Source organism: Coregonus clupeaformis, unplaced genomic scaffold, assembly GCF_020615455.1.
Source record: "Coregonus clupeaformis isolate EN_2021a unplaced genomic scaffold, ASM2061545v1 scaf0700, whole genome shotgun sequence".
NCBI classification, from domain to species: domain Eukaryota; kingdom Metazoa; phylum Chordata; class Actinopteri; order Salmoniformes; family Salmonidae; genus Coregonus; species Coregonus clupeaformis.
In genome coordinates, this window is record NW_025534155.1 from 5519 (window position 1) to 33048 (window position 27530).

At 45.9% G+C, this 27530-nt stretch overlaps 1 protein-coding gene across 1 annotated transcript; it reads left to right on the forward strand.

Annotated features, from left to right (window-relative positions):
• Positions 1-27381, forward strand: LOC123485461 (tyrosine-protein phosphatase non-receptor type 23-like). The gene is made up of 23 exons (XM_045216394.1): positions 1-244; positions 11134-11208; positions 11332-11459; positions 16934-17010; positions 17125-17174; positions 17373-17504; positions 17618-17698; positions 17934-18065; positions 18153-18200; positions 18329-18385; positions 18540-18598; positions 18797-18876; positions 18961-19141; positions 19252-19397; positions 19484-19804; positions 19887-20041; positions 20706-20857; positions 21115-23632; positions 23936-24120; positions 24266-24370; positions 24513-24651; positions 24845-24961; positions 26062-27381. Exons 1-23 carry the CDS (start codon positions 161-163, stop codon positions 26656-26658), a joined length of 5619 nt encoding a protein of 1872 aa, XP_045072329.1. The 5' UTR covers positions 1-160; the 3' UTR covers positions 26659-27381.
• The last annotated feature ends 149 nt before the right edge of the window (positions 27382-27530 follow it).

The following is a 27530-nucleotide window of genomic DNA, read 5'->3' on the forward strand; positions in this document are numbered from 1 at the left end:
GCAGCCATCGTTTCCTGTTGAAGTGTAAAGGAGACATGACACAGTTGTTTGGGGATTTTTAAGAAACAATATAGCTAGAAATCCACTGAATTCGAAACTGCTGAAGTGATATTTAAAGAGAAGTCACTCTAACTCAGGCTCGGTGCAGTCGCTGGCCGCGATGGAGGCGGTCCCCCGTATGCCAATGATCTGGCTGGATCTGAAAGAGGCAGGGGAGTTCCAGTTCAGCCCGTCCGTGAGGCAGGTGAGATGGGTGGGGAGTGGAGCAACAGAGCACTGCAAGGCGGCTGATATCGGAAGTAAACCAAACAAGGATTACGGAATATAATCATAATCATCCAGCACGTCTAGACAGTTATTAGCCTGACGCATCAAGTAAAGGTAGTTAGTTAGCTGTGTCAGCCATGACAATCGCCTTTGTTTACAGTTACGTTAGCTAACTAAGTTGATAATGAGCTATTTATGTCAACATGTAGCTAATGTGTCAGATACCCCTGTCACAACAAATAAGCACGCTAGCTAACGAACTAGCTGTCTTGGTTTCTGTGCAGGCCTGAGAGTGTAGCTAGTTAGTTTTTCAAAGAATGATGACGCCATTATCACATGCGCCCTGGACCAGTTTGCTTTGAGTCTTGCAGGTTGGAATCCTGTATGTTCACACCCCTGTCATTAAGAGGGGAAAAACATGGTGAAAAGTAGCCAAGACATTCTGAAATTAGTGCTTGAATGAGTTAAAATGAGAGAACAGCTGAATCACAGCGGAGTAACGTTATGTGAAGGGTCATTTTAGGGCCAGGAGTTTTTTCTGATCATGTGATCCGGCCAGGGAAAACTCTGTGCCCTAGTCGTCATAACATACGTCTGAGGACATTTTCCCTCACAATATTTATTGGGAAATATTACAAAGTAACACACCCACTATAATTACGTGTTATGCCTTTCTTCCTCCTCTGCCTCATGCTCCAGATATTACTAGAGGACCTTTGCCCTCTCTGGTCCTTCTCTTTTCCTGCCTTAGTCCCAGATATATTTTCTAGCAACGTTTGTCAATGACATTCAATGACGGTTATGATTTTTATTATAGCAGTTACAGATTATTGTTATCTAGAAAGGAAATATAGGATAAAAACAGTCAATGGAAAAGGAATGGAGAGAAGACGAAAGAGAGCTGGGAGAGGAATGGAGAGAGAATAATAGAGTTTCATTGTTTAGGCTAGCAGTGCAGCTGGAGTTTGGTAACAGGACAATTTCTGTCCTGGTGAAGCACAATACATATAGACAACTGTGTGTGATTTATTAGGCTAAGGCTGGCATAAATATATCATGTTGGAAACATTTGTGTGTGTGTGGCTTGTAATAAGGACAAATAATGGTTTTGTTTACCTCCAGACTGTGGCTCCAGTGAGTCTGACTATAAGTAGCTGCTTATTAGAGAGGCTCATCACTGACCAGAGAAGACTTACCACAGTAGGGAATGATGGGATAGCTCCAGAGCCATTAGGAGGCCAACTCCTCCCAGTCCAGCCAACAGGGTCATAGACAACCATGACAAGAGAATGTTGATAAGATAGGGATTCAATGTTAAAACAGATTGATCATGTATTTGTCATCCAGGTTCAAATTTTGCAGATTACATGTGATACAGTATTGATGCAGATATATAAAGAAAGATGAACTTCATAGTCAAAACTGTCCTGAAAGTTTTTATTGGAACCATTTAATGTTTATTGACAAACAACAATGAAAGGAAAGGGTAATTTAGATACATATATTTAAGTGTGATTAAGGGCATTCATCTATAAAATGTGATTTAGTTGCTACAGTACATGATGAGTCCACCACTAACCAGATTTGAATAACTGTACAATAATTTGACTGACAAAATCAAAAAATGGATCAACTAAGACATCCTTCCAAAACTACACATCATTGATTATTAAAAATTGTTTTATTTTAACAAAAATAGTTATCTACAGTACTGCTGTGCATGTTATCATGGCGTTGTTCACCTTTGACCTCAATGCAAATAGAAACTAGGGTAAATCCATTTCAAGTCAATAATTTTTTGACAGCATCCCTTTTGATTTAAACAAAAATGTCCATATGTTTGCCCATGGAAGAAGTGGTCAGAAAGTACTTTTTTTGGACCTGAATGCCAAAACATACAGGAGATAAAGGTTCTCAAAGTTGACCCATTTTGCATACCCCACCATACATTTACATTTTAGTCATTTAGCAGACGCTCTTATCCAGAGCGACTTACAGTTAGTGAGTGCATACATTTTCATACTGCCCCCCCGTGGGAAACGAACCCACAACCCTGGCGTTGCAAGCGCAATGCTCTACCAACCTAGCTACCATGATGTCTTCATCACTGGAAAATAAACTGTTGAGTTTGATATCATTTAAAAGCTTACAAACAGGGTTGTCAAACTATTTAATCATTTCTAGATAATAATAATAATAAAATAACGTAAATTATCGAAACAAGTAAACTCCGATTTTTTTTCATATTCACGTATGTTGTAGCTTAGACCCTACTTTTCATCATCTGAGGTTTTTGCATTGTGCCCACTGTCAGTTGAGACACAGCATGCTCTTAAGTACAGCATGGGTGACTTTTTAATCATATAAATACAATTCATAGACTGGACCTATCCCTTCAGACCACTGCAATTTAGTTGGTACAGTGGGTACACCATTGAAATGTAAATTGAATTGACATTTTAACTTCTAATTACTACCACAAAGATGGCCGCCGGTCCACCCACCATCGAATCTCAACTTAAATGGTCATGTCTATTCTATTATCTATATTTCTATGATTTCAATGGGTTTCTTATGGAGGATTGACAGTATCATTTAAGGCAACAGATTCCCATTGAAGTCAACATTATCTGTGTGGACCTCCAACCATCTTTTTGGTACAATTTGAAAGTTTGAAGTCTTTTATTTTAATTTTTTATATTACTACAATTATCAGCCAAACATGACACCCACCCTATATTCAAGAGCACGTTGTGTCTCAACCGATGATGGGCACAACACAAAAACCTCAGATCATGTAAAATAGGGTCTAACTTAGAACATATGTGTATATGAAAAAAAAATGGGACTTTACACATTTTTATCTTACTTACATTTAACTTGGACTGTGGTGATCTTGGAATTTGAGGTTATGGTAATTGTCCAGGTCAATGTACATGGTCACCGACATAACCGTTCAGGGGGGTCACAACGCTGTTTGTACACTTGTTAACATTGATATGCTTCTTAATAAAACCATTTTGAAACAAGTAATTACACTTCGTTATTATCATGGCATTTCATTATTCCGATTATTACATATATTAATCAACAAATTAAGAAATGCCAGGTTGGAGAGGATCTGTCGCTTTTTCGTATTGGCACAACATTAACAGAGTCAAAATAAAGATATGCCAGAGGAGGCTGGTGGGAGGAGCTATAGGAGGACTGGCTCATTGTAATGGCTGGAATGGAATATATGGAACGGAGTCAAACATATGGTTTCATGTTTGATACGGTTCCATTTATACCATTTCAGACATTAGTGAGCCCGTCCTTCTATAGCTCCTCCCACCAGCCTCCACTGATATATGCCTACCTTGTCTCTTGGCTTTTCTGCATATACATTTTTTTAAAATACAGATCCTATTTCGACGCTCAAAACCATTAAACAAAGTATTCACATACAGTCACAAACCCTGCTGCTGCGGTCATTCAAAAAGAGGACGCTGTAATGAGAGAAATAATGTAACCTAAGCTACTGAAAATAGGCCTTTTACGAGATTAAATCATGACAGGAGCGTTTTATTTTTATTAAAGAGATGGAGTCCAGACAGGCTACTTTAGGAAACTTTCTGAATGTACATATAGGCCTATAGAGAATCAGCAAACTCACATACAACACCACTGTAAAAGCACCTGTCAATCAAAACCACCAGCTTACAGTTTTCCTCTCCAGGGACTAAAACTGGAGAATATTTGCATAATGTCATCCCACAACCTGCCCTATCTAACTAGTACACCTACTCCCATTTCTGACAGCTGGAGCGGAAAATCCATTCACCCTCTTCCATTGTTGTTATCTACAAATGCATTTGGAGCATGAGTTTTTAATTTACAATGATCAATAGGCCTACATCAAGATAACAAGCTAATACAGTGAGGGGAAAAAAGTATTTGATCCCCTGCTGATTTTGTACGTTTGCCCACTGACAAAGACATGATCAGTCTATAATTTTAATGGTAGGTTTATTTGAACAGTGAGAGACAGAATAACAACAACAAAATCCAGAAAAACGCATGTCAAAAATATTATAAATTGATTTGCATTTTAATGAGGGAAATAAATATTTGACTCCTCTGCAAAACATGACTTAGTACTTGGTGGCAAAACCCTTGTTGGCAATCAAAGAGGTCAGACGTTTCTTGTAGGGGCGGCAGGTAGCTTAGTGGTTTAAGAGCGTTGTGCCAGTAACCGAAAGGTCGCTGGTTCTAATCCCCGAGCCGACTAGGTGAAAAATCTGTCGATGTGCCCTTGAGCAAGGCACTTAACCCTAATTGCTCCTGTAAGTCGCTCTGGATAAGAGCGTCTGCTAAATGACCAATTTATTATTTTATTTTATTTTTTAGTTGGCCAACAGGTTTGCACACATCTCAGGAGGGATTTTGTCCCACTCCTTTTTGCAGATCTTCTCCAACTCATTAAGGTTTCGAGCCTGACGTTTGGCAAATCGAACCTTCAGCTCCCTCCACAGATTTTCTATTGGATTAAGGTCTGGAGACTGGCTAGGCCACTCCAGGACCTTAATGTGCTTCTTCTTGAGCCACTCCTTTGTTGCCTTGGCCGTGTGTTTTGGGTCATTGTCATGCTGGAATACCCATCCACGACCCATTTTCAATGCCCTGGCTGAGGGAAGGAGGTTCTCACCCAAGATTTGATAGTACATGGCGCTGTCCATCGTCCCTTTGATGCAGTGAAGTTGTCCTGTCCCCTTAGCAGAAAAACACCCCCAAAGCATAATGTTTCCACCTCCATGTTTGACGGTGGGGATGGTGTTCTTGGGGTCATAGGCAGCATTCCTTCTCCTCCTCCAAACACGGCGAGTTGAGTTGATGCCAAAGAGCTCGATTTTGGTCTCATCTGACCACAACACTTTCACCCAGTTCTCCTCTGAATCATTCAGATGTTCATTGGCAAACTTCAGACGGGCCTGTATATGTGCTTTCTTGAGCAGGGGGAACTTGCGGGCGCTGTGGGATTTCAGTCCTTCACGGTGTAGTGTGTTACTAATTGTTTTCTTGGTGACTATGGTCCCAGCTGCCTTGAGATCATTGACAAGATACTCCCGTGTAGTTCTCATGATCATTGCAACTCCACGAGGTGAGATCTTGCATGGAGCCCCAGGCCGAGGGAGATGAACAGTTCTGTTGTGTTTCTTCCATTTGCGAATAATCGCACCAACTGTTGTCACCTTCTCAACAAGCTGCTTGGCAATGGTCTTGTAGCCCATTCCAGCCTTGTGTAGGTCTACAATCCTGTCCCTGACATCCTTGGAGAGCTCTTTGGTCTTGGCAATGGTGGAGAGTTTGGAATCTGATTGATTGATTGCTTCTGTGGACAGGTGTCTTTTATACAGGTAACAAGCTGAGATTAGGAGCACTCCCTTTAAGAGTGTGCGCCTAATCTCAGCTCGTTACCTGTATAAAAGACACCTGTGAGCCAGAAATCTTTCTGATTGAGAGGGGGTCAAATACTAATTTTTGACATGCGTTTTTCTGGATTTTTTTGTTGTTATTCTGTCTCTCACTGTTCAAATAAACCTACCATTAAAATTATAGACTGATCATTTCTTTGTCAGTGGGCAAACGTACAAAATCAGCAGGGGATCAAATACTTTTTTCCCTCACTGTATGGCCTTAACTAGTTGTAGTATGTAAAGTTGGCTAACTAGCTAACAAGCAGCTCATTAGCCTACACACAGTGGCCTGCTGAAGCTAGCGAGCTAGCTAGATAATAATACATATTTTAAAAACATTTTCTAAATGTATTTACTTACTTACTTGAATAGGTTCATGCCTACGCCCACGAAGAGGCCAATCTTTTGTAGCGAAGAGTTGTCAAGCAGAGGCATCGCTTCTGGTTGAAACGTACCGTATGCATGCTCAGGCGCACGCGCTCCGTCAACAGGACAGAGAAACCAGACACATGCCCATTGCTCTCATGGAGCACGTAAATGATGGTTTGAAAGGTTGTGAACTCTGCAAACAACGTTTCCACTCCGAGAATGAGAACAGTAAATTACTGTAATTAATACATGCATCAACAGAAATTAATGTGACCAAATGACAGGGATCAATGGTAAATTGCCTGTTTTACAAACGGTAGGCTACCACATGGGCATTCATAAAAGTGCATTGCGGGCCAACACTAGGAGGGCGGCAATTTTTTTTTGTCTTGTCTAGGGCGGCATATCAGCCAGGACCAGTCCGATCAATGTTAATTAGTCTATAAATTAGGACAAGATTCCATATAAAATTATACCATGCCAGGTTGGAGAGGATTGGCGCATTGTTCATTTGACACATTAGCACATTAAAGGCCTCAGATCCAGAACAACGTTGTTGACTGCTGTTGAATAATTAATGAATAGTTGGACACATCCAACCTGTTTTTAAAAGAAGACCAATTGATTGATTTACTAGCAAGCAATGAAAACGTGCATTGTATAAAAGAAAGTCCACCCATTTGTTTACTGAAGTACCATAGCCTATAGCACTCTACACCCCTCCAGCCTCTAGGGGAGCTGCTCAAGTATCAAAGGACAGTTGAAAGAGGAGGAAATGTAGAATGTTTAATAGACAGACTAAGTTAGAAAAACAATTGCTTATAATCATTAGTAAACACTATTAGGTCAAGTTAATCTACATTAAAATAAAGTTAATTAAACTTTTCTTTACTAAAGTGAATGTAGGCCTATTTAAACCGTTTTGATGGTTATTTTATTTGAATGATTCCTTCATCCATAACCATCAGTTACATGGTTATTCAATTACTTCACAGCCCTACATTTAAGATTTAAAAAAAAAAAGACAATATAAAAAATAAAAATAAAAATTCAAGATATTATAAAATAGTTTGACAACCCTGTTTGTAAGCGTTTAAATTATGTAAATCTCAACCATTTTTTTTTCTCCAGTAATGAAGACATGGATGTCTCATGGTATGGTGGGCTATGCTAAATAGGTCAACTTTGAGCACCTTTATCTCTTGAATATTTTGGGGGTGCTGTCAAATAGTGATTCAATTCAAATGGATTTACCCTGTAGTCCCAGAAATCTCGCATTTTGATTCTCAATATCCAACTTTTAACTGACTAAATGCTCACAAGGAGTTGTCTGTATTCCTAATTTCGGTAAAACTTAATCAACAGTAGGCATGAGATAATCTCTGAATTCCCAGAGACTTCAATCGAGGACCAGCTGCTCGTTGGTCCAGCTACCTTTCTGAGCTTCTTTCACCTGCATGATCTTACACACATTGGACGGAACCCTCACAGTGTCACCGTAGCTCTGTGTCACCTCAAAACATGGCTGTCTGCAGCACCAGCTGGGGGTTGACCACCATCTTGTAGGAGCGGAAGGTGTCCTCCTGAACAGGCTCTCTTTAGGCGTGGTCCAGGAGATCCACCTCCGGCGCCCTCCTCCGTGCGGAATGGTCTGGCGTAGTGGTACCGGCCGTGGCAAGGAAGAGGTGCGTCTCCATCAGGAACACGGCTGCGTCTGGGTGCTGCCCCTGTAGGTCCTCCATGAGGGGTCACAGAGAGATGTGTGAGGCCAGCAGCCAGCAGCAGGTACTGCGACCGGTACCTATTCCTGTAGATGCACTCGTTCATGGTGGTCAGCTGGCCGTTGAGGTGGATGTCCCCTTCCAGCTCCTGGGCCTCCCACCCAGTAGAGGGCTGGAGGAAGTGGTTGATGGGCCTGTCGATCACCTCCAGAGTGCCCTCCTCTGCGTAGTACTGGAGGACCTTCTCCAGGTCCACAGCTGGTGAGGTAGAGGAACACCTTCCGTACCCCCAGGAGCTTGTAAAACTCCATGGTCTTGACAAACTGTTGGACGTTGTTGTAGTCTCCAAACATGCTGGACATGCACACGGTGAGGTAAAAGGGGAAGTCCTCCTCCCGCATCGCCCTGTTCTGGATAGTCAGAAACGTCGGGTTGAGGGCGTCCTGGCTCTCGAGGTGTGTGGTGAGAGGGCGTTGCATCCTGGTCCTTCGAGGCAAAGCAGGTCTGCGGCCGCATCCGGGTATCCATAGTGGATGCTGTGCATTACGACATCATCTGGAGCGCCCTGGGGGGCCTGTCCAGAGCAGCAAAACACACAGTACAGAGATGTGGGTCGGTCTCTGTTGACCATGGCAATGATGCACATGGCTCCCCTTCCCCTGTGGTCCTTGTATGCAGACACCATTAGATGCGTTGAACCCTTGACTGGTGTTATAGTGTATTTGGCAGTGTGAACAGGGCAGTTAGAGTGGAAAGGGGGAGGAATGGAGCAAGCTTGAGTTGAGTTAGTCCTGAAAGTCACCAATGGCCCTAGTGTGACACTCAGACACAGGATGATCAAACAGACTTTCCGTATCTGACTCCTGGTTTGGTGCAGGTCAGCCACCTGATCTGTTGGAGACCTGTAGGAGTATATGTCCCAATCAACAATCATGATGATAACACAACATTGATAACAACAACCGTCATCATGATTGTTAAAAAGAACCTCACCATCCATGTCATAATCAAAACATTGACAGGAATATTATCAGTGATGCAATGAACAATCAGGCAGGGAAAATCAAGACATATGGGCTTTCAATCGGCTTAATCCATTTGGTCCACCAAACAACCATCTCCAGATAGCTCCATGATTACCTGTCGGCTGTGGTAACCTCCACATCCTGGTCAGTCTGTGGGGCTGAAGGGGAGTCTCATCTCTCTGCTGTCAGAAGATTCAGACTCTGATCCAGACGGCACTGCTGCTCTTCTTCTCAACATCTACAGGAGAATAAAGCGGGGTCTCTTGACGACCAAGTAAAACAAGTGACTAGATTTATGCCGGGATTCAATTCATAGAGCAGTGCAGCAGCCGACAATGTCGGGCAGCCGACAATGCAGCTTTTAAAGGCATTTTCCCAGACGTTTGCGAAATCTCATTCACTGTAAAAGCTGTGCATGTTGGCTCAATCGGGAATAACCTTTGTATATCAAGCGCGCTATAACCAGAGGAGGCTGGTGGAATGAGCTATAGGAGGACAGGCTCATTGTATTGGCTGGAATGGAATAAATGGAATGGTATCAAACACATAAAATATATGGAAACCACAGATTAGACTCTGTTCCACAATTCCATTTCAGCCATTATAATGAGCCCGTCCTCCTATAAGCTCCTCCCACCAGCCTCCTCTAGCTATAAGGTAGATCTAACGCGGACCTAATGTGGATTTGAATGAATCCCGGCTTTAGGCTAACAAAGACCAAAAAATAAATAAACAGATTAAGATTCATTCCCTTTGTCCACACAATGGGCACAGACCTGGTTTTATTTTATTACATGGATTACATTTGATTATTTGGATTGGATTATGGAATAATTATGAATGTCAGTGCTAAATTAGAGCTGGATCCTGCTGGAACAATATGATGGTGGGGATTCAGGGCAGCATTCAAAAAATATATATACAACAAGTCTGCTTGCTTCAGTTCCTCAAAGGCACAGCTAGGAGAGCTGCTCTTTCCCTGAGTCATAAAAGTGTATTGAAATTACTTAGGAACTGTGCACACTTTGGAGAGTTATGTTGCCACTTGGAGACACCAGTTTGACTTCTCATTCAAACTCTTGTAATCATTTTGTCTTATGTTGCATCAACCTCAAATATGCATTATTATTATTATTATGTTACTGAATGTATCCAGAGTATTTCCAGATTTCGTTATCAGCAAATGCTGTGAAAAGTACAGTAAATGTAAAATGCACACGAAATCAACACTGTAATGTTTGGATTCGTTCTTGTCAGGTGAACTGTTGTATCCTCACTTTGTTTAGATAATTGCCACATAATCTCCATCCTGACACCTTTGACCCAAATGACAAATATTAACTTACTGTAAAGTATTTTTCTATGTTGTGAGGCAAAGGCTTCTTGTGTGAATTCCACTGATGATCTGTTGTAGCCTGTGGACACACAGTATGTTTCACCTCTGTTATGGCAAAACCAGAATGATTAGCAGCAACTGTGGGACAGCCTTTTATCCCACAAGTGAATGGAAAAAAACGGTTTAACATGATGGTCTGACTGATTTGATAGTCAATTGGTCACCAAAAAGGGATCGGAAAAAAGGTTTTTAGAATGTCCCCGACCTTTTCAGTAGAACAACCATGCTTTAAAATCTGGAATCGTCCAACAATTATGCCTAATAAAACCGTCAATGCAAAACTAAAGGTTTTCCATGGGAATGGTGTCTGGGTAAACATAGAATCACCATTGCTTGAATGCACTATAGTCATACACGCCCCACTATAGTCATACACGCCTCTCTCAGCCCAGGATTCTTTTGACAATGTCAGGGCCATTAGGTTTGTTATGCTTCTTATAGGCTTACATTTTCCTCTAATCAACTCCCAAGGCCTAATTGAATATTCTAGAGATGGGTCCTCTGTAGCTCAGCTGGTAGAGCACGGCGCTTGTAACGCCAAGGTAGTGGGTTCGATCCCCGGGACCACCCATACACCAAAAATGTATGCACGCATGACTGTAAGTCGCTTTGGATAAAAGCGTCTGCTAAATGGCATATTATAACATTTCTCCAAATCTGAATCTGATCGAATTTTACATTTACATTTGAGTAATTTAGCAGACACTCTTATCCAGAGAGACTGCATACATTTTCATACTTTTTTCCCATACTGGTCCCCCGTGGGAATCAAACCCACAACCCTGGCGTTCCAAGCACCATGCTCTACGAACTGAGCCACACGGGATTATTGGTTAATGAAAGGTTATTTGCTGTGCTCCCAATGGCCCCGCTTATCTGCTTTCCCTCTCTCTTTTCAGTTCATCCTGAAGAACTATGGGGAGAATCCAGACAACTATAATGAACAGCTGAAGAAGCTGGAGACACTGCGACAGGTATGAACTGGGACTGTGCTATGCAAATGTCATATGTTGTGATTTATGTTGTTATGTAGGTCATATACTGTACTGTCTTTCTATCATATAATAAGGAAGTGTTTCTCTCTCTTTTTCTGTCAGGGTGCGGTGAATGTGACGCGGGACTTTGAGGGCTGCAGCATTTTGAGGAAGTACTTTGGGCAGCTGCACTACCTCCAGAGCCGTGTGCCCCTGGGGCCTGGGCAGGAGGCAGCAGTACCCATCTCATGGTATGAGACAAGGAAGTACACATAGGACCCCTATATTTACATACTTACCCATGAGATCCTTATCGTACACACACTCGCTTTCATAAACTCTACCACAGACAGCTACGGAAAGACAGAAAGAACTTTGTTTGGATAGTCCATCTGTAGATGCTCTACAGCCTATCTACTAACCCTACCATTAACCCTTATCCTAACCCTAAACTTAACCCTAACCTTAACTCTTACCCTAACCCTAATTCTAAACCATCCCTAACTGTAACCTTAGCAAGCAGTTGCTTATCAACAGATATCTCTAGAGCATCTACAGATGGACGCTCTCCCTACCATACACGTAGACACACACCACACCCTCATGTACGCAATACAGTGTGTCGCTAATTTCATTCTCTCTTACCAGAACATGAATATTTTCTGGAAAAACAGTCACTATGAAACAAAGATAAATGATATAAAGAATGATAGTAAAAGGCTTTAGAGCACCTTAAATTACATTTTGGGCAATAAGGCAAATTCGGCTCCATCATTAATTGAATCAGATGGCTCATTCATCACAAAACTCACTGATATTGCCAACTACTTTAATACTTTTTTAATTGGCAAGATTAGCAAACTTTGGCATAACATGTCAACAACAAATTCTGAACCTACATATCCATGCATAAGTGACCAAATTATGAAAGAGAAGCATTGTAATTCTATGAAGTGAGTGTGGAAGAGGTGACACTAATATTGTTGTCTATCAACAAGACACCTGGTTCTGACAACTTGGATGGAAAATTACTGAGGATGATAACGGACGATATTGCCACTGCCATTTGACATCTTTTCAATCTAAGCCTACAGGAAAGTGTGTGCCCTCAGGCCTGGAGGGAAGCAAACGTAATTCTGCTCCCCAAGAATAGCAAAGCACCCTTTACTGGCTCAAACATCCGACCAATCAGCCTGTTACCAACCCTTAGTAAACTTTTGGAAAAAATAGTGTTTCACCAGATACAATGCAATTTCACAGTAAACAAATTAACAGCAGATTTTCAGCACACTTATAGGGAAGGGCATTCAACATGTACGGCACTCACACAAATTACTGATAATTGGCTGAGAGAAATTGATAATGAAAAGATTGTGGGATCTGTTTTTGGCGGCAGGTAGCTTAGTGGGTAAGAGCGTTGTGCCAGTAACCGAAAGGTCGCTGGTTCTAATCCCCGAGCCGACTAGGTGAAAAATCTGTCGATGTGCCCTTAAGCAAGGCACTTAATCCTAATTGCTCATGTAAGTCGCTCTGGATAAGAGCGTCTGCTAAATGACTAAAATGTCAATGTAAAAAATATTTTGTTAGACTTCAGTGCATCTTTTGACATTATCTATCATAATCTGCTGCTGGAAAAGCGAATGTGTTATGCAATGTTCCCTAAAAAAATTCAGGCACTGAGCAAATTTCAGGTCTGCTTAGCGCAAACTTGAACGTTGTGAAAATTCTGTGCAACGTCCAGCACTTAAAGCAGGTACAGCCTCAGTGTTCACAGTAAACGCGAACACTGAGGCTGTACCCGCTTTAAGTATTTATTATACCCCTTTTTCGTTATATCCAGTTGGTAGTTAGTCTTGTCCCATCGCTGCAACTCCCGTACAGACTCGGGAGAGGTGAAGGTCGAGAGCCATGCGTCCTCCGAAACACAACCCTGCCAAGCCGCACTGCTTCTTGACACACTGCTCGCTTAACCCAGAAGCCAGCCGCACCAATTTGTCGGAGGAAACACTGTACAACTGCCGACCGTGTCAGCGTGCATGCGCCCGGCCCGCCACAGGAGTCGCTAGAGCGCGAAGGGACAAGGACATCCCGGCCGGCCAAACCCTCCCCTAACCTGGACGACGCTGGGCCAATTGTGCGTCACCTCATGGGTCTCCCGGTCGCGGCCGGCTGCGACACAGCCTGGGATCGAACCCGGATCTGTAGTGACGCCTCAAGCACTGCAGTGCCTTAGACCGCTGCGCCACTCGGGAGGCCATACCAGGTTTAAGTTACAGTTTTAACAGTGGCCATGTAGGCTACTATGGCTATTTGATCATAACGTATGCCTACCAAAGTGGCCTACCATCAAAACAATGGAGAAAATGCATCCCAAAACATTTTAACATGGAAATAGCTGTTCTATCATTCAGCCTAACTTAGCAGCCAATGTGTGGTGTTCAATGTAGGCCTACATTCCATGATACTTAATATTAACCTGTTTATCCACTTGTCCTTCAGACAAGGAGGTGACTGAACATGTTGTTGTGTTGTAAGATGAAAGAAACCGCTTTACAAAATAAAATGCACTATTATTCCCATACCATTATTACAGAGAATCAGACAAATTATGTTACCCTCTACCTATTGGCTACTTACCTTATTCAAACCTGTCTCAAAATACAACACTGCCCCTTTAAGACATAAAAAAAGCTCTTTACCTGACTCGCTTTTCAGCAATCACTCCCCTTTTGCTGACTACAAATTATCTATAAATGGGCTAATAACTCACTAACTAGCAAAGGATATGAAGAAAATATGCACACGTGGCTACATGCAGCTCTTGCTTTGATCTCAAATTAAGTGCATCTACTCACGACTGCTCATGCTTTAAACACAGTCCAGTTCAAAGTAAATGGCACATACAGTTGAAGTCGGAAATTTACATACACCTTAGCCAAATACATTTAAACTCAGTTTTTCACAATTCCTGACATTTAATCCTAGTAAAAATTCCCTGTCTTAGGTCAGTTAGGATCACCACTTTATTTTAAGAATGTGAAATGTCAGAATAATAGTAGAGCAAATTATTTCTTTCAGTTTTTATTTCTTTCATCACATTCCCAGTGGGTCAGAAGTTTACATACACTCAATTAGTATTTGGTAGCGTTGCCTTTAAATTGTTTAACTTGGGTCAAACGTTTCGGGTATTCTTCCACAAGCTTCCCACAATAAATTGAATGAATTTTGGCCCATTCCTCCTGACAGAGCTGTTGTAACAGAGTCAGGTTTGTAGGCCTCCTTGCTCGCACACGCTTTTTCAGTTCTGCCCACAAATGTTCTATAGGATTGAGGTTAGGGCTTTGTGATGGCCACTCCAATACCTTGACTTTGTTGTCCTTAAGCCATTTTGCCACAATTTTGGAAGTATGCTTGGAGTCATTGTCCATTTGGAAGACCCATTTGCGACCAAGCTTTAACTTCCTGACTGATGTCTTGAGATGTTGCTTCAATATATCCACATCATTTTTCTTCCTCATGATGCCATCTATTTTGTGAAGTGCACAAGTTCCTCCTGCAGCAAAGCACCCCCACAGCATGATGATGCCACGCCCGTGCTTCACGGTTGGGATGGTGTTCTTCGGCTTGCAAGCAACCCCCTTTTTCCTCCAAACATAACGATGGTCATTATGGCCAAACAGTTCTATTTCTGTTTCATCAGACGAGGACATTTCTCCAAAAAGTACGATCTTTTTCCCCATGTGCAGTTGCAAACCATAGTCTGGCTTTTTTATGGCGGTTTTGGAGCAGTGGTTTCTTCCTTGCTGAGCAGCCTTTCAGGTTATGTCAATATAGGACTCGTTTTACTGTGGATATAGATACTTTTGTACCTGTTTCCTCCAGCATCTTCACAAGGTCCTTTGCTGTTGTTCTGGGATTGATTTGCACTTTTCGCACCAAAGTACGTTCATCTCTAGGAGACAGAAACCGTCTCCTTCCTGAGCGGTATGACGGCTGCGTGGTCCCATGGTGTTTATACTTGTATACTATTGTTTGTACAGATGAACATGGTACCTTCAGGCATTTGGAAATTGCTCCCAAGGATGAACCAGACTTGTGGAGGTCTACAATGTTTTTTCTGAGGTCTTGGCTGATTTATTTTTATTTTCTCATGATGTCAAGCAAAGAGGCACTGAGTTTGAAGGTAGGCCTTGAAATACATGCACAGGTACACCTCCAATTTACTCAAATGATGTCAATTAGCCTATCAGAAGCTTCTAAAGCCATGACATAATTTTCTGGAATTTTCCAAGCTGTTTAAAGGCACAGTCAACTTAGTGTATGTATACTTCTGACTCACTGGAATTGTGATACAGTGAAATAATCTGTCTGTAAACAATTGTTGGAAAAATTACTTGTGTCATGCACAAAGTAGATGTCCTAACCGACTTGCCAAAACTATAGTTTGTTAACAAGACATTTGTGGAGTGGTTGAAAAACAAGTTTTAATGACTCCAACCTAAGTGTATGTAAACTTCCGACTTCAACTGTACAAATATGGCAATGGTCTATATGCATATAGACTTACTGCAGCTCTGATTGTTTATACCACACTGGTCTGTGTAGAGTACGGGCTGAGTAGTGCGTGTCAATGCAATAGAATCCTACTCCGATGCGTTCTGCCTACAACAAAATGGCTAATATTGTGTTGATTCGATCACAATTACCACAGTAAAGGGAAACGTTGATAGTGTTAACAGGGAAAACTCTAGAACAGTGGTCACCAACCTTTTCTGAGTCAAGATCAATTTGTGTCAAAATGCAAGCTGAGATCTACCGCTCAGATCTTTTTAAACATGATTTTTTTTTTTTACGTACGTCTATGCAACATGAATCAATTAAAAACAGTACTGTAGCAATGAGGTTTTTGCAGTAAACTATAGGCCCAATACATTATCACCGCATATTGGCTTTGCTTAAATTGCCCTGCCAATGCATTGTTGTTTGGGCTATTTAAAAAAATTACATTTCAACATTTGAAGTAGGCTATATGATCACACCGGAAATAGATCCGTAGTTGTATTACTTGTGAAGCACAGCTGATTTTTTTTTTTTTACTGGGCTGATGGTGCCTGCGTCTGATGGTCAGTCTCAGCGTCCCTACGCTCTCCCTTTCCTCCACTGACCAAAAAGGGACACCATCTTCCAACTGGCGAAACTCGACTCGCACCGCATTATTTCTGCCTCATGCACAAAGTCATGTTGTTACTCCTATGAACAGAGAAAGTGAAATATTCCTCGATATTAAAAAAGACCCAAACCGCTAATAATTCAACAACGCAATCCTATAGATACACTTTCCTACTCATTCATTACTGCTGCAGTGCTTGTTGTAGCGCTGAGTGGGTATAGGAAAAACTTGCATTTTATGGCTTATAAAAGTGTTGAATACAAAGTGTTGACAGTGCTGAGTAAGAACTTAAACATGAACTCACTCATAAAAACAGCATCTGTTTGACCGTCTCTAGTGTTGTAAAAATCTGTTGTGAAATGTATTGTAATGTTTTTAAAATTGTATATAACTGCCTTAATTTTGCTGGACCCCAGGAAGAGTAACTGCTGCCTTGGCAGGAACTAATGGGGATCCATAGTATATACAAATACAGACAGGCACATACACGTAGACTCACACCACACCCTCATGTGTCCAATACAGTGTGTCACCAATTTCATTCTCTCTTACCAGGACAGAAATATTTTCTGGAAAAACAGTCACTCATGATGACATCAGCTATGAGCAAGCCTGCATCCTCTACAACCTGGGTGAGTTGAACCATTGAGTGGTGAAATGTAAAACTGACCTTTGATCAGCACTGAGGGCAAAACCATCCGTCAAACAGCTATTTCCTGATTGCCGTAATATTGTCTTCTCTGTAGGTGCTCTCCACTCCATGTTGGGAGCCATGGATAACAGGGTGTCAGAAGAGGTGAGCAGAAGCAATGGTCGTCTATCTTTAACACGTTAACCTCTCTCTCCATGACATCTCACACTGAAATCCATTGTATTGCCATCCTCTTTCTGAAACTCAATATGTCCCTTTGTCTATTTCTCTCGCTTCCATCCTCACTCTCTTCTGTCTCCCTTCCTCTTTCACCCCTTTCCTCCTCTCTCTCTCTCCCTCTAGGGGATGAAGGTGTCATGTACACACTTCCAGTGCTCCGCGGGGGCCTTCTCCTACCTGAGAGACCACTTCAGCCACAACTTCAGCGTGGACATGAGTCACCAGATCCTTAACCTCAACATCAACCTCATGCTGGTAACTATCAGACACACATACACACACACACACACACACACGTGCACACATGCATGTGTTCTCACACACACACACACTCACACACTTCATCGTGTTTATTTGTCTCCGTTCAGGGCCAGGCTCAGGAGTGTCTCCTGGAGAAGTCCATGCTGGACAACAGGAAGAGTTTCCTTGTAGCCCGCATCAGTGCTCAGGTAAATCTCTCTCCTCTCAACACAAGACATAGTAGTAGTGCATGATAACACCTTCTAGACCTCAGTTGTCCTAGAGCAGGGTCGTTCTCAATAGGCATCAAACGGGGAGGGACTAACTGAACTTATCCAATAGGAAAATGCGAATTTCCGTTTTCTGTCGCAAAATGTTTTGCTACGGTGTGCCCTAATGAGTCCGACCCAGGTGTGTGACTGTTCTGTTGTTGGCCTGGTGTAGGTGGTGGACTACTATAAGGAGGCGTGCAGGGCTCTGGAGAACTCTGACACGGCCTCCATGCTGGGTAAGATCCAGAAGGACTGGAAAAAACTGGTGCAGATGAAGATCTACTACTTTGCTTCCATCGCCCATGTGAGTTGTGAGGGAGTGTACTGCAAATGTGTTCTGAATTTGGTTTACAAATACTGTTTTATTTAATAACATTATATTTCTTTTCAGCTGCATATGGGGAAGCAGGCTGAGGAGCAACAGAAACATGGAGAGCGGGTATGTCACCTTCTTCACTAACCCCCCCGTGTATCTTCCTCTGATGCCTCCATACCTCTACATGCATACCAATCTCTCTCCTTATACACCTATTTTTCTAAAGCTGTGTGTTTTTTTGTTTTTAACAGCTGGCTTACCTGCAGAGCTCCTTAGACAAACTCAGTGAAGCCATCAAGTTGGCCAAGGTACAGTTCCAGTTGACTCTGTGTAATCTTTTCCATTTGGCATTCTGAAATGGTTTCTTTTGTATCTGTTATCAAGCTTACAATAACAAAGGAACTGTCTTTATGCTCCTTCACCTCAATTCCCTCTCTTCTCTCGTTCTCTCTGTTTGAACAGGGTCAGCCGGACAGTGTGCAGGAGGCCTTGAAGTTCACTATGGATGTGATAGGGGGAAAGTAAACAGCTATATTCCCTACTGTATATTCACTTATGATTGTGGCTATGTTGGTACAGTCTTTACCCTTTGAGATGTAGATAGTCACACACACTCTGCCACACTCTCTCACTCAAACAGTGGAGCTCTCGCTTAAGTGGTTCTCTCTGACCCTTCCTCTCCTTTTCCTCTGCTATTCCTTATCCACTGTCCCTTGTAGGTTCAACTCTGCCAAGAAAGACAATGACTTCATCTACCATGAGACTGTCCCCTCGTTGGAGACTCTTGCTTCAGTCAAAGGTAACATTGAACCCTGACCTACGACCTATCCTCACACTTAACCTCTCCTGCATTTCATATACTATACTTGGATGTCCTCTCTAGGTGCCCCCCTGGTGAAGGCCTTGCCCGTGAACCCAACTGATCCCAGTGTCACAGGACCAGACCTGTTTTCCAAGCTGGTGCCCATGGCTGCCCACGAGGCCTCCTCTCTCTACAGTGAAGAGAAGGCCAAGTTGCTACGGGACATCATGGCCAAGATAGACAGCAGGAATGAGACTCTAGAGTGAGTAGGAGAGTCGGAGGGGCTGTGTGTGTATTTGAGACGTCTAGGTATGCCTTTACGGTGTAATATATTGACTTTGTGTGGTTACTGATCTAGTTCTGGCTTTGCAGGCAGTTTATGGACTCTCTGGGTCTGGAGCCAGACTCAGTAGATAACCTGGACATGTACAGTCACATCCCCCCTGTACTGATGGAGAAGTGTGCTGCGCTCAGTGTCAGACCAGACACTGTCAAGAGCCTCATTCAGTCCATGCAGGGTGAGTGGTTGGCTTGGGACACACACACACACATACACATACGCACACAGCCTTTAGATACTAATCCCTATGTCCCTCTCCCTCAGTCCTGTCTGGTGTGTTCACGGACGTGGAGGCGTCTCTGAGGGAGATCCGGGACGTGCTGGAGGAGGACGAGGCCGGGGTGCGGGCGCTGCAAGAGGCGGCAGGAGGAGGCCTTGCGGCGCAGCTGCATCCCCAGGCACATGCCCAGACCCTGGCTGAGATCCGCAGGGACCTGGAGAAGTACATGGAGGCCCATGAGAAGGCCAGCTTCACCAACACAGAGCTGCACAGAGCCATGAACCTGCACATCAGTAACCTGAGGCTGCTGGGGGGACCACTGGATGCCCTGAGAGATGCCCTGCCTAGGCCCCAACTCAACGAGGGTGGGTATAGGAGAGTGGAAAAGAGTTATGTGTTTGTGTGGTCATTTGGAGTGTGTTTCTAAATGTGTGTGTGATCCTACAGAGGAGGTGGCAGGGCTGCAGTGTATGAAGAGGATCCTGGGGAAGGTGCAAGAGATGAGGGACCAGAGGAGCACCCTGGAGAAACAGCTGCGTGACCTCATCCAGCAGGATGACATCACTTCCTCCCTGGTCACTACCGAGCGCACTGACATGAAGGTACATGACATTGTGTGTTTATATATATTTTTTTGAAACCCCTTTTTTTTCTCCCCAATTTCGTGATTACGATCTTGTCTCATCGCTGCAACTCCCCAACGGGCTCGGGAGAGGCGAAGGTCGAGTCATGCGTCCTCCGAAACATGACCCACCAAGCCGCTCTTCTTAACACCCGCTCGCTTAACCCAGAAGCCAGCTGCACCAATGTGTCGGAGGAAACACTGTTCAACTGACGACCAAAGTCAGCCTGCAGGCACCCGGCCCGCCACAAGGAATCCCGCGATGAGCCAAGTAAAGCCCCCCCGGCCAAACCCTCCCCTAACCCGGACGACGCTTGGCCAATTGTGCACCGCCCTATGGGACTCCCGGTCACGGCCGGTTGTGACACAGCCAGGAGTCACTAGAGCGCGATGAGCCAAGTAAAGCCCCCCCGGACTACTCTGGGCCAATTGTGCGCCGCCCTATGGGACTCCCGGTCACAGCCTGGGATCAAACTGCGATGTAGTCGCAACACTGCGATGCAGTGCCTTAGACCGCTGTGCATGCCTCTTAAGACACAATATGTAACATTTGCCTCTCTCTCTCCCCACCTCCCTCTCCCCCACTCTCTCTCTCTCTCCCCCTCTCTCTCTCTTTCTCTCCCGCCCTCTCTCCCTCCCTATAGAGGTTGTTTGAGGAGCAGTTGAAGAAGTATGAGCAGGTGAAAGTGTACATTGACCAGAACCTGTCTGCCCAGGAGAACATCCTCAAGGCGCTGACGGAAGCCAACGTGCAATACGCCTCGGTCCGCAAGGGCCTTACCGAGATGGAACACAAGTGAGCAAGGGCTTGGGAAGGGTTTTAGTGGGACACCAGTACTATAGGGCAAAGGACTTTGGCGACGTTCCAATCCAAGGCCATAGGGAAGGGGCCAATATAGAGAATCAGAACACACAAACAAATCGGAGCAGACAAATGTCCACTGGAAACATTAGCTACATAAGCACTAGCCTCATGTCATTGTTACTGAATACGATTCCTCTCCTCTTTCCCTTCCTCTTCTTCTCCTTCCTTTCTCTCGCTCCAACTCTCAGGTGGAACGGCACGGTGCAGACCCTGGTGGCGTCCTACGAGGCTTACGAGGACCTGATGAAGAAGTCCCAGGAGGGGAAGGAGTTCTACGAGGACCTGGAGACCAAGTCCTCCCGCCTGCTGGAGAGAGCTAAGAACCTGTGTCAGGGCAGGGAGGAGGAGAGGAAGGCCGTGCTGGACAGGGAGACCCAGAAGAAACCCCCTTCTCGGCCCACGGCAGCCAAACCGTCCCTGGGGTCCAAGGGGGGCTCAGACGTGGACTCTGCCTGTTCTAGTCTGGAGGATGCCGAGCTGGCCCAGATCAACGCTGCTATACTGAGCCTGGGAGGAGACCTGCCTGACGAGCTCCGTAGTCTACCCCCCGATCACCCCTCTCTGCCCTCTGCCCTTCGCCCCGGAACTGAGGCTTTCCTCCCTGGTGCCAACCTGGGTGGCAATGCTTCGTTACCTTGGCCAGGGGCACCTGGGGCACCGCTCTATGCCCCTCGGTTCCCCCCAAACCTTCGCCCACCCCAGTTCCCCGGCCCGCTCGCTGCCCAGGGTTTCCCTCGCGGACCCCTCACTCAGCTACCCCCCCAGCAACCCCCTGTTTCTGTCTATGGCCCTCCCCAGCCACAAGCCCCCCAACCTGGGGGAGTCGGGCCTGCCCGTGCCCCTGTCCGTCCCTCCACTACAACGGTAGATAGTATCCAGACCCCCATCCCCAGTTATAACTCAGCCCCACGCCATCCTGTACCACCTACTGTCTCTGCAGGCTACGCTGTTCCCCCACAGATGGGTGTGTACCCACAGTACATGCCCCAGCCTGGGGTGCCCATGCAAGCGCCCGGCCAGGTTCCACACCAACATCCACAGCAGCAGTACCAACACCCTCCTGGGCAGCTGCCCCCTGGCTACCAGTCTGCCCCCAGAGCCATGCCTGGGCCCCGACCCCCTCCCCAGGCCCAGCAGGGTTACCCACAGTACATGCCCCCCCAGCACCAGCACCAGCCCCGGCCGCCCATGCCCCCCCAGTATCAGCAGCCATATCCTGGTCAGCCCCAGCCACAACACCAGCATGGCTACCAGCCCCAGTTACCACAGGGCTATCAGCCTCAACACCCTCAGCAGGGCTACTTGCCCCAACAGCCCCCACACATGATCCCAAGGGGCCCTCACCCACAGATGCCCCCCACCTCCCAGCCCCCTGTCTCCCAACCATACATGCACCCTGCCAACCAACAGATGCCCCCGCACCCTCATCAGCAGATGCTACCTCCCCAACAACAACAAATGCATCCCAACGCACAGCAAATGCACCCTCATCCACAAATACACCCTGGCCCTCATCAAATGCCCCCTAACAGCCAGCCGATGCCCCCAGTTTCCCAGGCTTACCTGCCTCCCACCAACCAGCCCATGCCTGCTGGCCTGCACCAGCAGATGCCCCTTGCTTCCCAGCCCCATCATGTCCAGCTCCCTCAGGCTTACCTGCCCAGCGGCCCCCTCCCACCTCAGGGGCCCCAGATGCCCCACCCTGGTCAGCCCCCCCAACATGGCTACCAGCCCCAGTTACCACAGGGCTACCAGCCTCCTATGATGCCTCATTCAGCCCCCCAACAGTCCCAGGCTCCCCAGCCTGTAGCCCCCATGACCCCCACCATGTACCCTACTCCTCCAGGTCTGAACGGCTCTCCCGGAGCCCCACCACAGCCCACCTCTATGGGCCAACCTCGGCCCCCTCCCCAGCACATGATTCCACCAACTGCTGGAGCTCCTCCAGTGGCCCCCCCACCTAACGTCATCCCTCCCTCGCCCTCACCTTCCCCTTCTCCCTCCCCAGGCCCCTCTTCCCTAGGCCTGGCCCCCCAGAGGCCTTCCCCGGCCCCCACATCCGGCGGTCCACCTTCTCTCCCTTCCTCTTCATCCCCCTCCACCTCCCTCTTCCCGCACCAGAACTCCATCACAGACGACCTGCTCTCCTCCAGCCCAGAGAGCCAGCCCGGCGGCCCCAAGGCCCCCGCCAACGTCCTCCAACCCACCAAGGCTGACCCTCAGGACGGGGAGCGCCGCAAGAAGAGCTCCCAGGGCGTCCGGCTGATCCAGGGCGACCCGTACCAAGCCCCCGAACGCGTAGCCCGCCTCTGCGGCGAACTCGAACGCTTCCGGTTGGCCGTGGAGTCTCTGGAGCGCCCGTCGGTGGACGAAGGTGGTCTGTCGCCGCTGGATGCCCGCTGGAAGGAGCTCCAGGAGGGGCAGGAGAGGGACGCCAGGCAGCTGTCCATTGCCATCGCCCGCTGTTACACCATGAAGAACCGCCACCAGGACGTGATGCCCTACGACTGTAACCGCGTGCTGCTGCGCTCGGGCAAGGACGACTACATCAACGGCAGCTTTGTGGAGGAGCTGTCGCCCTACTGCCCGCGCCTCATCGCCACGCAGGCTCCGCTGTCGAGTACGGCCGCAGACTTCTGGCTAATGGTGTGGGAGCAGAAGGTTTCGCTGGTGGTCATGCTGGTGTCAGAGCAGGAGCTAGATAAGGTATGAGCACACACTCAGGGGAGAAGGAATGGGCCATTCTAGGGGTCGCTCATAAAGGCTTACCACCATGGTAGATGTACCACCTGTTGTTTTTTTTACCCAAGAAGGAATAAGAAGTAGGTAAGGAATTGGATAAGGCAAAACTTTGAGTTAATGGTTTATTTACTTCCAGACTATTGACAGAAACGTCTGTGAAAACACAAATTAATTATTCCATTTGAAGTTATCAGTCCATATTTTGATTGACACATTATAATTAAATTACATTTTAATTAAATTTGTCCCTTCATTGTGTTTCTGTAGGGAAAGGTGTTGCGCTACTTCCCGACAGAACGCGGCCAACAGCTTGCTCAGGGACCAATCACAGTCACCTTGACTACTCAGAAGACCACGCCCACCCACGTGGAGCGAATGATTGGCCTGCAGTACCATGACCAGAGCCTCAAACGCACCGTCATACACCTACAGTTCACCTCCTGGCCTGAGCTGTGAGTCCACACAGTCACAGGACACACACACACAGGAACAACTGAGTAACCACTGTATGCATGGAAATGAACATCTGGCTAACGAATACCATTTCTCTTCTGCTTCCTCTCTCTTTCTCTCTCTCTCTCTCCCTCTCCCTCCCAGGGGTCTTCCTGAGAGCAAGAGCAATCTAATCTGCTTCATCCAGGAGGTTAATGGATACTACCTGCACCAGAGGCCCTTACACACACCCATTGTTGTGCACTGCAGGTAACACACACATGCTATTTTACTACTATCACTAAACATGATGATTAATCAAAACCAAGTGTGTGTGTGTGGATGTGTGTGTGTACTTACAACACACATGCATGTGAGTTGCCACTAACCCTGTCTCTCTCCATGACCTCAGCTCTGGCGTGGGGCGTACCGGTGCCCTCTGTCTGCTGTATGCAGCGGTACAGGAGCTGGAGGCAGGGAACAGCATCCCTGACCTACCTCTACTGGTCAAGAAGATGAGGCAGCAGAGGAAGAACATGCTGCAGGAGAAGGTGAGAAACACACACGCCTAACAAGCTCATGCTTTACAAGGGGTTAAATGTGCAGTCTCGTAAGCATGACGTCACATAAGGCAAGTTCTCTAGTAAAAGCACATCTTGTCACTTTCCCAGTGCATTGAATCAGTGTTGTTTGTTGATGTGATGGCTCTTCAAGGTGTCTCCTCTGTCTGGTGTCTGTCCACAGCTGCACCTGAAGTTCTGTTACGAGGCGGTGCTGAAACACGCTGAGCATGTCCTCCAGAGACACGGCTACCTCCCTACCGCCCCCTGCAGCAAGACACCCAGCACTGCTGTCACCAAGGTGAGCCAGTTTTGGATCCTTTTGGCATTCAGGCTTTATGGTCTGAGACACTTGAATGGATAGTGAGTAGTGGTGATTGAGGTCGCAAATATGCTATTGAAAATGTTGTCGAAATACAATTATATTTGCTTAGATTTTGGTAGTACTAAAATTGAGAGGCCCTACAGATGGGTTAGCTGACAACGTCACGAAAACGATGCGCACGCTTCAATGGGGCAGAAGTCTGTGAGTTGTTGTGATTCTGGATGGCCACATAGCTAGCAACAATGACAAGAAGCTGCATTGTGGGGAATCGTAAGTGACTTGTGTCAGCTAGTTTGATCTTGTTATTGATACCATGTCTTGTTTTGAGGTGTTTTGACTGATTTCATGTCAATGCTAATATGGCAAAAAAATTTGCTAGCTAGCTAACCAACATCTGTAATGATGTTGTCGTGGAAATTCAACACCATGGAGACCTGAAGTCAATATTAAATAAATCATTCTTTATTATCAGCAAGCTGGAGAGGTTCCAACAAACTTAATGCACCAAGGAGTACACGTCTGTCAGGAGCTCTACCGGGGCAGTCCCGTTAGTTCCCTTATATACTGTTTACACAGACAAGCTATATTTGCATGATTTACATTATTAATTATTCTTCATTAATGTTAGTTCCTGTATGTGACTGACTGACACCTCACAAGGCTTCTTTTCCCAAAGCTGGGACCTTGAAACTGAGATACCCCTTTCAGTTCTCAAAACAATATTCTGGGCGTACTGCCAAATTGCTTATACTGATCGTGAGGATTCCTCCCAGGCACGATCAATCAGTCACTTGCATGATCCCAGTTGAATTGGTTATTAGAAAAGTACAAACATAACATTTTCCATCACAATGTATTTGAGAGACAACAAGTGCTTATTGTGCACATTTATTTATGTTTTCAATTAACTTTGGAGACTGAATATAGTTTACATGTTGTCAACAATCTAAGCCAACCCTGTCTGTTTTGCCCCATAGTTGTGCACGTGTCGGTTTTGTTGCTTAACAACCAACCCATCTATACTACAGTACTGCTCACTCTTGGCTAAATATTGTCTGGTTGTCTTCTCCCTATAGCCTTACTCTCGGCAGGAGTCCCAACAGGACATAGTTCTGGGAGGTGACATGACCATCAGCTCCATTCAGGCCACCATCGCCAAACTCAGCATCCGGCCCCCCAGTGCCACTGACCCAGCCATGGACCCTGGCCTCAACATTGGCGCCCCTTCTGGTCTGGAGGACCAACCCTTCATCCCCCCCACCGACCTGCCCTTGGATGGAGAGCTAGAGCCAGCCGCCGCCCCCACCCAGGACCCCTCTCCCAGCGAGCCCCCACTCTCCTCCCCAGAGAATGTTCAGTCCCCACCACTCAATGGTGTGGATGCCATCGCCCCTTCCTCTCCCCCCACAGCCAATAACCACGCGGTCCCAGAGGTGACCCCTGATCCAGCCCCTCCCTCTGGCCCGGCCCCGAACTCCCTGGAGCTGCTGGCCTCTCTGACTCCCGAGGCCTTCTCCATGGAGGGTGGTGGGGGCAAGGGGAAGCACCGTGTCACCAAGCAGAGCTTCCTGCAGCCGGCCGAGGGCCAGGGCCTCCACCAGGGGCCCCGCGAGGAAGGGGGAGAAGACCCCCTGAGCAGCCTAGACCCCCTCTGGAGCCTCAACAAGAGCTGAGACACAGGAGCCAATAAGGCCCTCTCTCTCTTTCTCACTTCATAGCCTAGTGTCAAACAGACCTGTAGCCTTTAGTACTAGCTCTGCTTGATTCTCTGATTCTTAGTTAATGAACCAAAATGACTAGTATCGTGGAAACTCCAAGAATCACAACTAGAAGTGCCTAGTGGTAGGGGCTAGGGGTTGGTTTGGACCTTGGCCTTTCTGTCGCTTTAGGGACACTTCAGGGGTCCTACATTCCCCCTCCCCTCACTGGTGGCCTGGCTGTGCTTCTGGGACCAAATCACTATGCACTCGTCTGTCTTTTCTTTCCTTCTCTTTCTGTCTTTCTACCTGTGCCAGATGGGTCTGATCTTCACTCCCTGCTTCAGAGCTGGTCAGCAACACTACAATCCCAGCATGCACTCCTAGCAGCACAGTGTCTATGGTCCCCTCTTACAGCTGGTCGCTCTGGGCACGGGGTTGGCTTGGGCTCTTCATGTGGACTAAGGTGATGATGGTAGTGACTGTGATATGATTGCACTAAGGTGATGCAGACAGAGGCCAAAGGGTGGGGGAGGGGCTTGCAGATGAAGGCGCTGTTATCAGAGGATCTGAATCTACAGTGCGGCGCTCTCGTTATGGTAACCGCATACATAGAGCAGAATCAGCACGTCTTAACAATATTTTTTTCTTGTGTTTCATTAACACTAAATATATCTTGAATAAAATTAGACTACCATGTTATGTTGTCATGGTTTTGACTACTGTATTTAAAATACACACCCACAGCTTATGGAATGTTTGAATTGATGTATGGTTTATTTCTCAAGTGAGTATCATAGTAACTGACTTATTTTTTTTACTTAAAAAAAAAAATCACACACTACAGA